Source organism: Colossoma macropomum, unplaced genomic scaffold (genome assembly GCF_904425465.1).
Source record: "Colossoma macropomum unplaced genomic scaffold, Colossoma_macropomum, whole genome shotgun sequence".
Classification (NCBI taxonomy): Eukaryota; Metazoa; Chordata; class Actinopteri; order Characiformes; family Serrasalmidae; genus Colossoma; species Colossoma macropomum.
Genome location: NW_023494801.1, coordinates 19,793,566 through 19,805,437, shown reverse-complemented (window position 1 = coordinate 19,805,437; position 11,872 = coordinate 19,793,566). Strand labels below are relative to the sequence as shown.

Below are 11,872 nucleotides of genomic sequence, written 5' to 3'. Positions count from 1 at the left end.
TCAGCATTTTGTAGGTTATCTAGTCCTGAGGATAACCTTTTTCTAAAGTGAAATATTTTAAAGAACCTGCCACACGTTCTTCAGTGCTGGCCGCAGATCATCCATAGTGATTCATTTTTGTTCTATTCAGACCCCAACATAGCCCCGAAACCTAACCAAGGATTTTAAATCGTGCCTGCATTTCACTGGTGTGGCGTTTTGCTTTGTCTTGTAGGAATATCCAGTATTTGTAATGGATTTCTTTAGAGCTGGGCAATACGACAGTGTTTGTTTTTACTATGTATATGTCGCAATATGTTTTTCTGAGGATACCATCAGTACTTAAAGACACTTCCCAACTGCATGTTTGATTATAATCAGAGCATTATGAGTCATGTTAATTGGATTTAGTGCAGCATAATGTGTGGAAGGCTGAATACAATAATTGTTAGTAGTGTTTTTAAAAATGTGGCGATACTACATTTTGCCGTATCTCCCACCTCTAGTTTTGCTCCTTTCAGTGGACAGACTGGATAAACGTAAAAACGTGTGCTATGAACATCAGTGTATGACATACGTGCGTGTGCGCAGTATAGATAATTATTAGGTACACATCTTTTTAAAAAATCCGAGCGTAATGTTCATGTGAGTGAGTTCATTTTAGTCACCTAACTAAGTGTTTTTCTGCGTTACTATCAGCTTTGTTATTGTAGAGTAGTAACGTACCACGGCGGAACGGAAGTCGTCACACGCTCGTGTACGTCACCCTCTCCTTCCTATAAGAGCTGTAAAGGCGCCCGTTGTGTTGTTTCCTCCTTCGAGTGAGCGGGTCAGGGGCGGAGTAGCAGTAGTGTACGGGTTTGCGCTTGCTTTATTCGAGAGCGGAGTCCGCGTTTAACAGAGCTAAACAATGGCAGACAAGCTGGATATGTCACTAGACGACATCATCAAACAGAATAAGCAGCAGAGGGGTGGCGGAGGCGGCCGCGGTGGAAGAGGAGGCCGTGGACGGGGAGGCGCCGGCGGTGGCCGCGGTGGTGGCGCCGGGCGACTCGCAAGCGCGGGCGGCGGCTTTGCAGGCCGCGGTGGAGGATCAGGCCCTATGAGGAACCGACAGAGCTTGAGCCGCGGCAGAAGCAGACCCACGCCGTACAGCAGGGTAGGAGAAAGATAAAGAAAATTGGCTGAGAAAGAGGAGCAAAACCTCGAGCACGTCCAAAGTGCCCGGGTGAAGTCCTTCTTTTTGTTTATAGGCTTGCTAGCGAACGGCTAGCTCGCTAGTCAGCCGTGCTACAGTGCCCCTTTCCCTGGGAGTTTCTCTGGAAATGTAAATGCGGAGAAGCTCGTTAAATTGGCGTTTAAGTTAAGAAGGCTATGTTGTGCATAATGTTCTCTCTCTTCCCCCAAAACCTGTTTGTCCTTTCGTCGAGAGTCTGGAGCGAGTCGGCTAACGCTGCTACATCGTGGCTAAAGTGGCTTATCTGCTAACCTGCAGCGACCGGCGCCATTTTGGATACGGCATCTTTATCAATGAAATGGTGGCTTTTCGCCTTTCATGTTTTTCTTCAGCATTCATCATTCGGCGTTCAAAATGCTCCAGAGATGACCAGCGATGCAAGTTGGAGTTTTTAACTTTTTTTTGTTTATTTAAAGGCCAAGCCATGAACACGGCCTACCTTCTTGGTGGAGTCCTTTTGTTTGGGAGGGGCCGTGTTCAGATATCTCTGAAAGCAGGGCTAGGATAGTTCGTTAGGGTTACTTTGTAGGAAAATGGACTTTGGCTTTCTAGTCAATCAACCTACATTGGGAGCATCAGAAGTACATAGTTGGTTTTGAGTACATAGAAAGTTGGCCTTTATGAAGTTGCAGGTTGTGTCAAAATGGCGTGCTTTCAAAATGGACGCTCAGTGGTCGCCGTTGCTTTCAAAAGGCTTCACAGCACTCAAACCATTGATGGACTTGTTTCCCCTCATTTTTGTTTTTTTCCCCCCTCAATGGACTCTCACGATCCATCTCACCATTTGTCCCATCGGAGAGGTCTGAATGTCAGCTGTGGAACACCCACCCTGGGAAGGCCTGCAGAGATTCATTTGGAGTGAACGGCAAGAGACTCTTTGGGGGTTGTTGGTGGTTTGCTAAATGCTAACTACCTGGTGGGTGGGCAGCAATGCCAGGGCTTAACTAACTGGTGTTTTCACCAATACATTGATATGCTTATTGTGACTTGCTCTTTCTTTTAATTGGATATGCTTTGACTGCAGTTTTGTAACTTAATTTTATTTGGGGTGTACGTGGCCTAGAACCCATTGTATTAGGCTTGTTTGAGTTAAAGGAAGGAAATGCTAACAAAGTCCTTTTTAAGTTCCATGGTTGTTTTATGATACTTTAGTGGGTAGCACTGTACATTGTTGCCACTTTCCTTCCTTGCATTGGCTAACTTGTTTATAGTGATGGGGTGGGCAGGGATTGCTGGAAATCACATTGAGCGCACTGGGTGCCCCCGGCCTTGTTGAGGTGGAGCCCCTGCTTGCCCCAGCACCCAGCCGAGTGGACTGTCAGTGACAGACGGGATCCGAAGTCAGCAGGTGCGTTCTCTTTCATCTGTTGCAGCCCAAGCAGCTCCCTGACAAGTGGCAGCATGACCTGTTCGACAATGGCTACAATGCCAGTGCAGGAGGTGGTGGAGCTGGCGTGGAAACCGGAGGAAAACTTCTAGTATCCAATCTCGACTTTGGAGTCTCAGATGCAGATATTCAGGTATAGTCTTTTAGGAGATAGCTTGTGACGCCTGGGGTAAAACATGTAGACGCTTTGTAGCAATGGGTTAATTGTTCACTTCCTGTCCACAGGAACTTTTTGCAGAATTTGGCACTTTGAAGAAAGCTGCAGTCCATTATGACCGGTCAGGACGCAGCCTTGGCACGGCAGATGTCCACTTTGAGAGGAAAGCAGATGCTCTGAAAGCCATGAAACAGTACAATGGTGTTCCACTTGATGGTGAGCTTTGAAACTTGGATATGATTTATCTCTGCTGAATTTTAGTTTTAAGCTGCCCAGAGAATCTTCTACTTAAGCTTGCTCTGGAGGATGTTTTAATACCAGGTTTTTTTTCCCAGGTCGTCCAATGAACATACAACTCGTCACATCACAGATTGATGCACAGAGGCGAACCCCAATGCAGGGGTAAGTAGCAATTGGAGTTGGTTGTATACACCTCAGAATTGGTAATTGTCTGGTAGAAACTTATTTCTTCTGAATTTTCAGTCTGAATCGTGGAGGTGGTGGAGGCATGAGCAGAAACAGAGCAGGAGGCTTTGGAGGTGTACAGAGAGGCCGTGGAGGTCGCGGTGGAGGGCTCAGAGGCCGTGGCAGAGGAGGAGGAGGAAGAGGAAATAACAAACAGCAGCTCTCAGCAGAAGAGCTGGATGCCCAGCTAGATGCATACAATGCCAGGGTATGTTTCACCTGCTTATTCTCACAGTAAATGCACTTACTGAGGTTAACAAACCAGTGTATAACCTGCCCTCTCTTGTCTTTACAGATGGATACCAGCTAAATGGCCCTGGCAAAAGCTGCATTCATCTCTTCTCATGAGATTGCGGTCATTACAGCTTTGAACATGGACGTTTTACACTTTAATGTCAAGTGATTTAAACTTGTGTATCAGTCTTTCTCCTTTTAAAATGCTCAGACATGTTTTTTACCTACTTTTTTTTGTTGGTTTTTAAGTTCCTTTTTGGAAAAAAAACCTGGTCTGACTGTAGGATTTGATGGGGGGTGCTTGTCTTTACCTTCCCTTTGTAGATCATTGTAATAAAACCTGCAGTACATAGTATCCAAGCAATGCCTCTTTTTCTTTTGTATAAGCATAGATTTAACATCAGTGTACAGTTAATGCACAGATTTGTAAAGACATGACTACTTGTATACCAAATGTATTTGGGTGGGGTGGTTTGTGTTGCTCAAAGCATTATTTCATAACTTATGATAAAGGTTTTGGTCACAAGGTGGTGTAGTTCAGAGAAATGCTTTAGTTTATTTTTTTGGAAAGCTTGTCACTTCCTGTATGTCAATCCAGTATATTTTTGTACATAAACATGATTTTATCAAGTCTCATGCTTCAATTGAAAGGCTTCCCAGTGTTTGTTCTGTGCAACATTGCTGAAAAATTGAAGTTATGGGATGCATTTTAGCATGTGTACCCTTCTTGGCTCTTAACTGGGGCTAATTTGGGAACATGTGGTGCCCTCTTCCAGGTTATTGAAATGCCGATAACCTTATTTTGGATTTTACCAACTACATGTTTTCTAAGTCAAAGTAGATTCTGAAAACCTGCATCAGTTGGAGCCCTAATTTTTGTAGTTGTACCCCAAGTATTAAGTGATGAGGCCTTTTAATTCACTATTTTTAATAATTCTGTATGGGCTGTAAAGTTATTGGCACAATTCAAACCACATTGTGTATTTCCAATTATAACAAAATTGAACTGTTGCTAGTAAATACTGAAGCATGTAAAATTATTGGCCTTGTTAATTTTGTTGGTAATATTTTGTGCATTACATTTTAATATGGTAATTCAGAAAAAAAAATGTTGAATTTGTAAAGCTGAAGTTCTTAAATGTAAGAATTGATTTTTTCCAAGTTAGTTTGGATATGTAAGAATTAGAAATTCAGCATGCCATTTTCTTGTGAAGACTGAATTAGCAGGTCCTGAAATGTAATTTGTGCTAGTACAAAGTGCTCAATTAAAGTGAATCGGTAAAAGTCATGAATTCGCACTAGTGAGAACTAAGCTGCATGCAGAAATATAATTCCAGCTTGTTGATGTCAAACCTGCTAGAATTCGACTTTTACTGTGTTTTCAATGTTTTTTTTTAGTGTAAATACAATACTGATACCCTCAAACAGAATTTTTGATATTAGAACATTAGAAGCTACACCGTCTTGCCATAGTTGGTGAGTACTTGTACCTGTCTGTGTTGGTTTTTCTTATTTTCTTCCTTTGGCCACCAGATGTCACCAAAAGCGCGATGTAGCAGCAGCACGTAAAGTCGGCTGGTCATACATAACGGAGCTTTTTCGTTTTCAAACTGCGGTCAAACCCATAGTCAGTATGTCATTTCAATCAAAACATGTATTCATATTCAGTTCACATACAGCAGCATCTAAGTTACATTTGATGTTACTAGGTAGCAAAAGCAACAAGCACCTTGCTACTACAGTGTGTCCCAGCTATGTAAAAGTCTAAAGGATGTCACCTGAATGGCTTACACGCTTCAAAATGTCCGTGTTACAGTCAGGAGTAGCATCAAACCCAGGCTGAATCCCGAACGGCTCCGTACTCCCTAGCTAAATAGTGTGCAGTGTAACATTAAATTTAGAAATTCTAGCTTCTGCTGCCAAATAGTGCGCTGCTTGTCGAGTATGAATCCCAAATGACCATTTTTAGCCATACTTTGCATTGTTGGGGTGCAGGAGTCAGTATTTAAATTCCTACGTAGTGCATTATGTAGGGAGCAGGGAGCCGTTTGAGATTTAGCCCCAGCGTGAGAAAAGTGGCGTCATCAGACTGGCAGAAGACTTGCGATGGTAATTTGGTGTCCGAAAAATACTTATACAAATGCATTAAATGGCATGCATTAAACAAGGCTATGTGACATATGTTCACAATTATACGAAAAAAGTATACAAAATCATGAAACATCTGCAGTTTACAGTGATTGGCGACCAAACGTTCTTCTCATTCAGCGGTCAATGGTTGCTTAGCAACGATACCTTACTCTAAAAGAACTACATTTCTTGGCGGAATACTTGTTTATGTCGATTATTATTAATAATAACTTAAATAATTATTTAAAACAATGTGTATTTAAATATATTTTATGTTGGCCGCCGTTTTTTAAAAGCACTAAGCCATTGAAGGCAGTGCGTTACTGTGATTTTATTATGGGAAAGGGAGTTTTAGACCACAGCCTTCGGTGGCTTATTGCTTTATTATACAACAGTTAGTTCCGGCAAGCTGATTGGTCAGAAGCATTCTAACCGTGCTGTTATTTCGCCATAACCAGCGGCTCTGGCCATAACATCAGCGTTTTTCACACACACTGTATCACTCCGCTGAGATGCCGTTGCTAAGCAACGACTTTGACTGCTGTAGGAGACGCTCAAGCCATTTGAACGCTTTTACTTCTTACTTTGCGCACAAACAGAAAATGGATACTTTTAAGATAACGTTTGACCGACAGCCGACTCTGAAGATGAGACTACACTAAATTCCCGAACTGTCACCGAGGAAGCTTTTCAGTCGGCAGCTGTGACAGAAGAACATCTATACAACCTGGAATTAGCCAGAAATGAACCGAATACCATTCGCCAAACAAAATGGGCTGTAAGACGCTTTACAGACTGGCTGGAACAAAACAAAATTAATATTGATCTAACAAAAAAAGACAACACTGAGCTAAAATTGATATCGCGGCAGTTTTATGGCTCAGTCCGTACTTCAGCAGGCGAGGTTTACAGCAGACTGTGCAGCGAGTGAGCAGAGTTCGTTACTCTGACGTAGCAGCAAGCTGCTTGTTAAGGAACTATAATTTGGCAGAAGGAATTAACATTAAAACATATGAAATGCCTCGTTCACGGCACAATTTATTTATTTCTGAGTTTATTTATTTAACTGTTGTATAAAAGCAATAGAACAGTCCAGATCGTGTGTTATCGCGAATAACATCACGGTTGTGATGATCCACGACACAGCGACCAAATCACAGCTGTGATGTTATTTCGCCGTAACACACTCCCTCTCGTGTTCTATTGCTTAAATATACGCGAGGGAAACTCATTAATATTCATAAACCCCAAACAAAGAATGCGGCGTCTGATTGGTCTTCATGTTCATCGCAATCATTATTACATCCAACGAAAGATTATTTTTTTCCTGGGGCCTCGCTAGGCCAGTTTTAAGGAGGCTATAGCCCCCCCAGATGAATTTACACTGCAAGTTCAATCATCAAGTGTAATTTGCATTCATTCTTCATTAATCAACTGCGTCCCCCCAGAGTACTGTACATTATAAGTTCAAATCATCAAAAGTAATTTGGATTTTTTCTTTATTATTCAACATTCATTATTCTTTATTCAACCTGTGTCTTCAAATTCACGATATATTGTAATAACAGGGTGTGGACAGATGGAGGTGCTGCTGCTACTGCTCTAATCATATACACTATATGAACAAAAGTATTGGGACACACCTCTTAATAGTTGAATTCGGGTGTTTTATTCAGTCGCATTGGCACAGGAGTCTTTCTAAAGAGCTCACTGAATTCTGTAACAGGATGCCACTGTTGCAACAAGTAAGTTTGCGAAATTTTTTTCATCCTAGATATTCCACAATCAACTGTGAGTGTTATGGCTGAAAGGTGTAAGTGTTTAGGCACCACAGCATCTCAGCCACGAAGTGGTGGACGACTTAAAGTCACAGAGTGGGGTCGCCGAATGCCGAGGCGCAAAGTCTTCAATGCTGTTCTGACTCAATAACTGCAGAGTTCCAAACCTCCGCTGGCATTAACATCAGCACAGAAACTGAGCTTCGTGGTATGGGTTTCCATAGCCAAGCAGCTGCATGCAAGCCTTACATCACCAAGTACAATGCCAAGCATTGGTTGGATGGAGTGATGTAAAGCACACCAACACTGGACTCTGCAGCAGTGGAAACGTTTTCTGTGGAGTGATGAATCACACTTCTCTATCTGGCAGTCTGATGGACAGGTCTGGGTTTGGAGAACGCCAGGAGAACATTACCTGTCTGACTGCATTGTGCCAAGTGTAAAGTTTGGTGGAGGAGGGATAATGCTTTGGGGTTGTTTTTCAGGGGTTGGCCAAAAATGTGTGGAAATCTTAATACTTCAGCAGACCAAGACATTTTGAATGATTCTGTGTTCCCAACTTTGTGGGAACAGTTTGGAGAAGGCCCTTTTCTGTTCCAGCGAGACTGTGCCCCAGCACACAAAGCAAGGTCTGTAAAGGCATGGCTGGGTGAGTTTGGTGTGGAAGAACTTGACTGGCCTGCACAGAGCCCTGACCTCAACCTCATCAAACACCTTTGGGATGAACTAGAATGGTGATTGCGAGCCAGGCACTCACATCCAACATCAGTGTCTGATCTCACAAATGCTCTTCTGGATGATTGGACAAAAACTCCCACAGACACACTCCAAAATCTTGTAGAAAGCTTCCCAGAAGAGTGGACGTAATTATAGCTGCGAAAGGGAACCAACTCCATATTAATACCTATGAATTTAGAATGGGATGTAATAAAAGCTCCTATAGGAGTAATGTGTAGGTGTCCCAGTACTTTTGTCCATATGGTGCATCTAGGCCAGGGGTGTCCAATCTTCTCCCCAAAGAGCCAGTGTGGGTGCAGGTTTTCGTTCTAGACAAGAAGAGCACACCTGATTTCACTTGTTTAATCAGTCAGTCTCAGTCTTTAAACAACTGATCAGGTGATCTCCTGCTTTGTTGCAATGAAAACCTGCAGCCACACCGTCGCTTTGTGGATAAGATTGGACACCCCTGATCTAGGCTGTAATTCACCACTGCCTCGGCGGAGTCACTGGGGGAAAGTGTAACGCTGGCTCAGTCAATCATATCAGACCTTGTAAGCCAATTTGAGTAAGTAGTTACAGAATGAAGATATTTACCTACAATGTGGATTTGTGCAAATCATGGTTAGTATTGCTGGCTGTCGAGTTTTAGCCGGTTGCTTGTTAACTAGCCAAATATAAGTTCACATGAGGCAAAGAAAAAGGGATATGCCATAAAGCATGAATGTCAGCGAGCCAACTATTTTAAGAATGTTATTAAACTCCACAATCTATTATTTTCATATTTCTATTAGAGTTTCCATCTCTATCTGAGTTTAATAAACATAACATACTATTGAACACAGGGAAGAAGAGGCAGAGAAAGACGCTGAAGAAATCTGACAGAGTTGAAGAAGCAGGTCTGATAAAGGTTAGTGATAAAGAAGAATGCGAGTGAATGTTGTTTAAGCTTTTGGTTTAAATGAATACAGAATTTGTAGAAATGTTATTCCTTTAATAAATCCTCATTTGTGAGACTAAACAAAAAGTTTGTAATAACTGAGATTATGTAATTTTTGTGTTCTCACATGTCATTATGACCGTATCACCTAGACCAGGGGTCGTCAACATGCAGGCTCTTTTACTGCCCTGCTGCGACTGCGATTTTTAGGTAAAAATAAAATGATTATCCTTTGCAGTAAAATAAAGCTCTGCTGATCGTTCTGACACCGTTTTAGCAGTAAATGGTCTTAAACACTGGTAATTCACCAGCCTTTAACACATGAAGGTTGGCGCATGGACTGCTGGTCACATAGCAATGCAGACAACAATCTTGCCTAGCTAGTAGCTAACCAAACGGCAAAGAGAAAGATTTAAGACATTGATCATTTGGAGATGAACTGACTTATTTACATGTATGAGCACTCCAGCTGGTTTCCTGATACATTTATTCTGCAACAAGAAACTATCAAACGCTAAAAAGTCGTAAAACTGAAGTCTGCTTCTCATTCGCCAGCTTTTTGTTCGAATTCTCACGTTCCACTTTAAATGGTGCAGCAGTCACATTATGGGGCATCAGCCACCATTTAAGGTTGCTGGCGAATGAGAAGCTGACTTCAGCCTAAAAAAAAAAATTGAATGTTGAGAGACATTTTACAAGCAATTATTTTACTTTTGTGGAAAAATTTCCTGCTGGAGATGCGAGAAAAGTGTCTATAGCTGAGGTAAAGTTTAAAGCAGAGCGAAGTAAGTCTGCATTTTTGTTTATATAATATTTTTTAGCTTATACCAATATATTAGCACATCCTGAGACATGTTTTTGCCAAAATGGTAAAATGGACAAAAAATGTGGCTCCAAAGGTGGTTTGATTTTGGTGAAAGGACAAAATGTCTCTTCTTAACATTTGGGTTGTTGATCCCTGACCTAGGCTATTACACATGTACAAACTACAAAACAAAATCACTAAGTGCATTTATATGCACCCAATAATCCGATAACTGCAGAAAATCAGATTTTGTCAGTAATCCGATCAAGTGTGTTTACATGCTCCTGGGTAATCAGATAATGAGAAACTCCAGGTCTACATGAGTCAAACAGTAATCAGATTTCTGCTTTGCAACCAGCCAATAAACTTACAGAAGAAGACGTGACGTAAACGTACCGTAAAACTCAAACTTCATGGGGCGTGTTTTTTTTTAAATCATGGCGCCACATGACCTGAAAATATGAACATACATCATTTAGACATCCACCGTCTGTTATCGCGCATGTGCAGACTGAGAAATCCGACAGAAATCAGAATACGAGTTTACATGCACTGAGAAATCTGATTACTGAGCTAAAATCCAGCTTGCTTTATCAGATTTCTTAATTGGATTTCTAGATTTCTAAACGTATGGTGTTTACATGACCATTTGAATAATCGGATAACTGCAGAAATCAGATTATGATCGTATTATTGAGTGCATGTATACGCACTCACTCTTTCTAATTGCACAAACTGAAACTACCAATCTGTAATCTGCGCATTTGAATAACATATTTAGGACCTGCAGCTTCTCTCTAAAAGAGAGAAGATAGCACTGCTTGACTTTAATACTTTTGTTTGGTCTGTGATCTGTCTTGGTAGACAGATAGTATTTACATGTAAAAGATCTGTGCCAAATACACTATGAAGAAAAAGATGTTCTGTGTGCCAACTGGACCAAATGTCCAGTTTTTTGATAAATTTCCTGGCTATTGCTATTTTAAAAATTCATGATGAACAAACATTTTGGGGGCTATAAATGACACCACGATCCTCTCTGATCCATCTAACCTTGAAAATGATACAAAGGCTATTTTTACACCTACTTAGTTTGATAAAGTCTGAAACAGAGTTTAGGTTTTGGTGTTATTCTATCTTATCCATTTGGTTTGCTCAGTTTTAAACCGCAACAGCTACACTGGACCAATTATACACGAGTGCGTGTTCATTGGTCAGAAATTTTGCAGGGATACAAGTGCCCTATTACTCTCACGTTTGCCACCATTCGGACTAAAACTTTAACTTTGCATGAAAATAGAGATGCTGAATGTCACGATCAAAGCAATAATGATAACCATACTTGATTTTTGCTTCTTTACGATTGATTTGTTGATTTGAATGTGGCCAATCAGGTCAATGATGCAATATGATGCACAATCTATGAGCCAAATTCAAAGGCTTCGCTATTATTTATTTATTACACGTCTGCCATTGTCAGCCGCATCTCATGCTGTAAGAACCATGAGCATCTGTGAAGTGTCAGATGTTAAAACAGGCAGAATACATGGAAAGTACAGCGCTGACTTGCCATCACAAAAATGCGCTCCCACCAGCAGTGAACTGAACCAGGGTTCATTTGGAAGCGAATCGAGATGTGCAATTTTTTGCTGGACAGTTCATTTCTTCAGTTTGCATCCAAGTATGGGTGGAGTGTTCACACCTGTCAAAATTGAACTAAAGAAAAAGTTTGATACGTTCGCACCAAACAAAGCAGGTGTTAAAGCGGCAACCCTGTTTAATATGCAAGCATGGGCATATCTTTGTTTGTAAAGGTGCTTTGAAAAGCATGGGCCAGAAAAAAGACATGAATAAATAAACACCCAATGTGTATTTGATATTAAAAATGGTGCTAAATGTACATATGCTGTGATTAGCTAAAAAAACATGCTCAAATGGCTTTTCATGTGACTGTTGCTATGTCTAACAAGCTCTTGAGCACAGAATGTCAGGTAAAAATGTCAGACAAGAGGTAACATAAGGGCTGCCAGTGTGCAACTGAAA

At 41.2% G+C, this 11,872-nt stretch overlaps 1 protein-coding gene across 1 annotated transcript; it reads left to right on the top strand.

The window, feature by feature from the left end:
* The first annotated feature begins 767 nt into the window (after positions 1-767).
* alyref (Aly/REF export factor) lies at positions 768-4,092 on the top strand. Its single transcript, XM_036589529.1, has 6 exons — positions 768-1,138; positions 2,590-2,736; positions 2,829-2,976; positions 3,096-3,162; positions 3,244-3,433; positions 3,521-4,092. Exons 1-6 carry the CDS (start codon positions 890-892, stop codon positions 3,533-3,535), a joined length of 816 nt encoding a protein of 271 aa, XP_036445422.1. The 5' UTR covers positions 768-889; the 3' UTR covers positions 3,536-4,092.
* Positions 4,093-11,872: the final 7,780 nt, after the last annotated feature.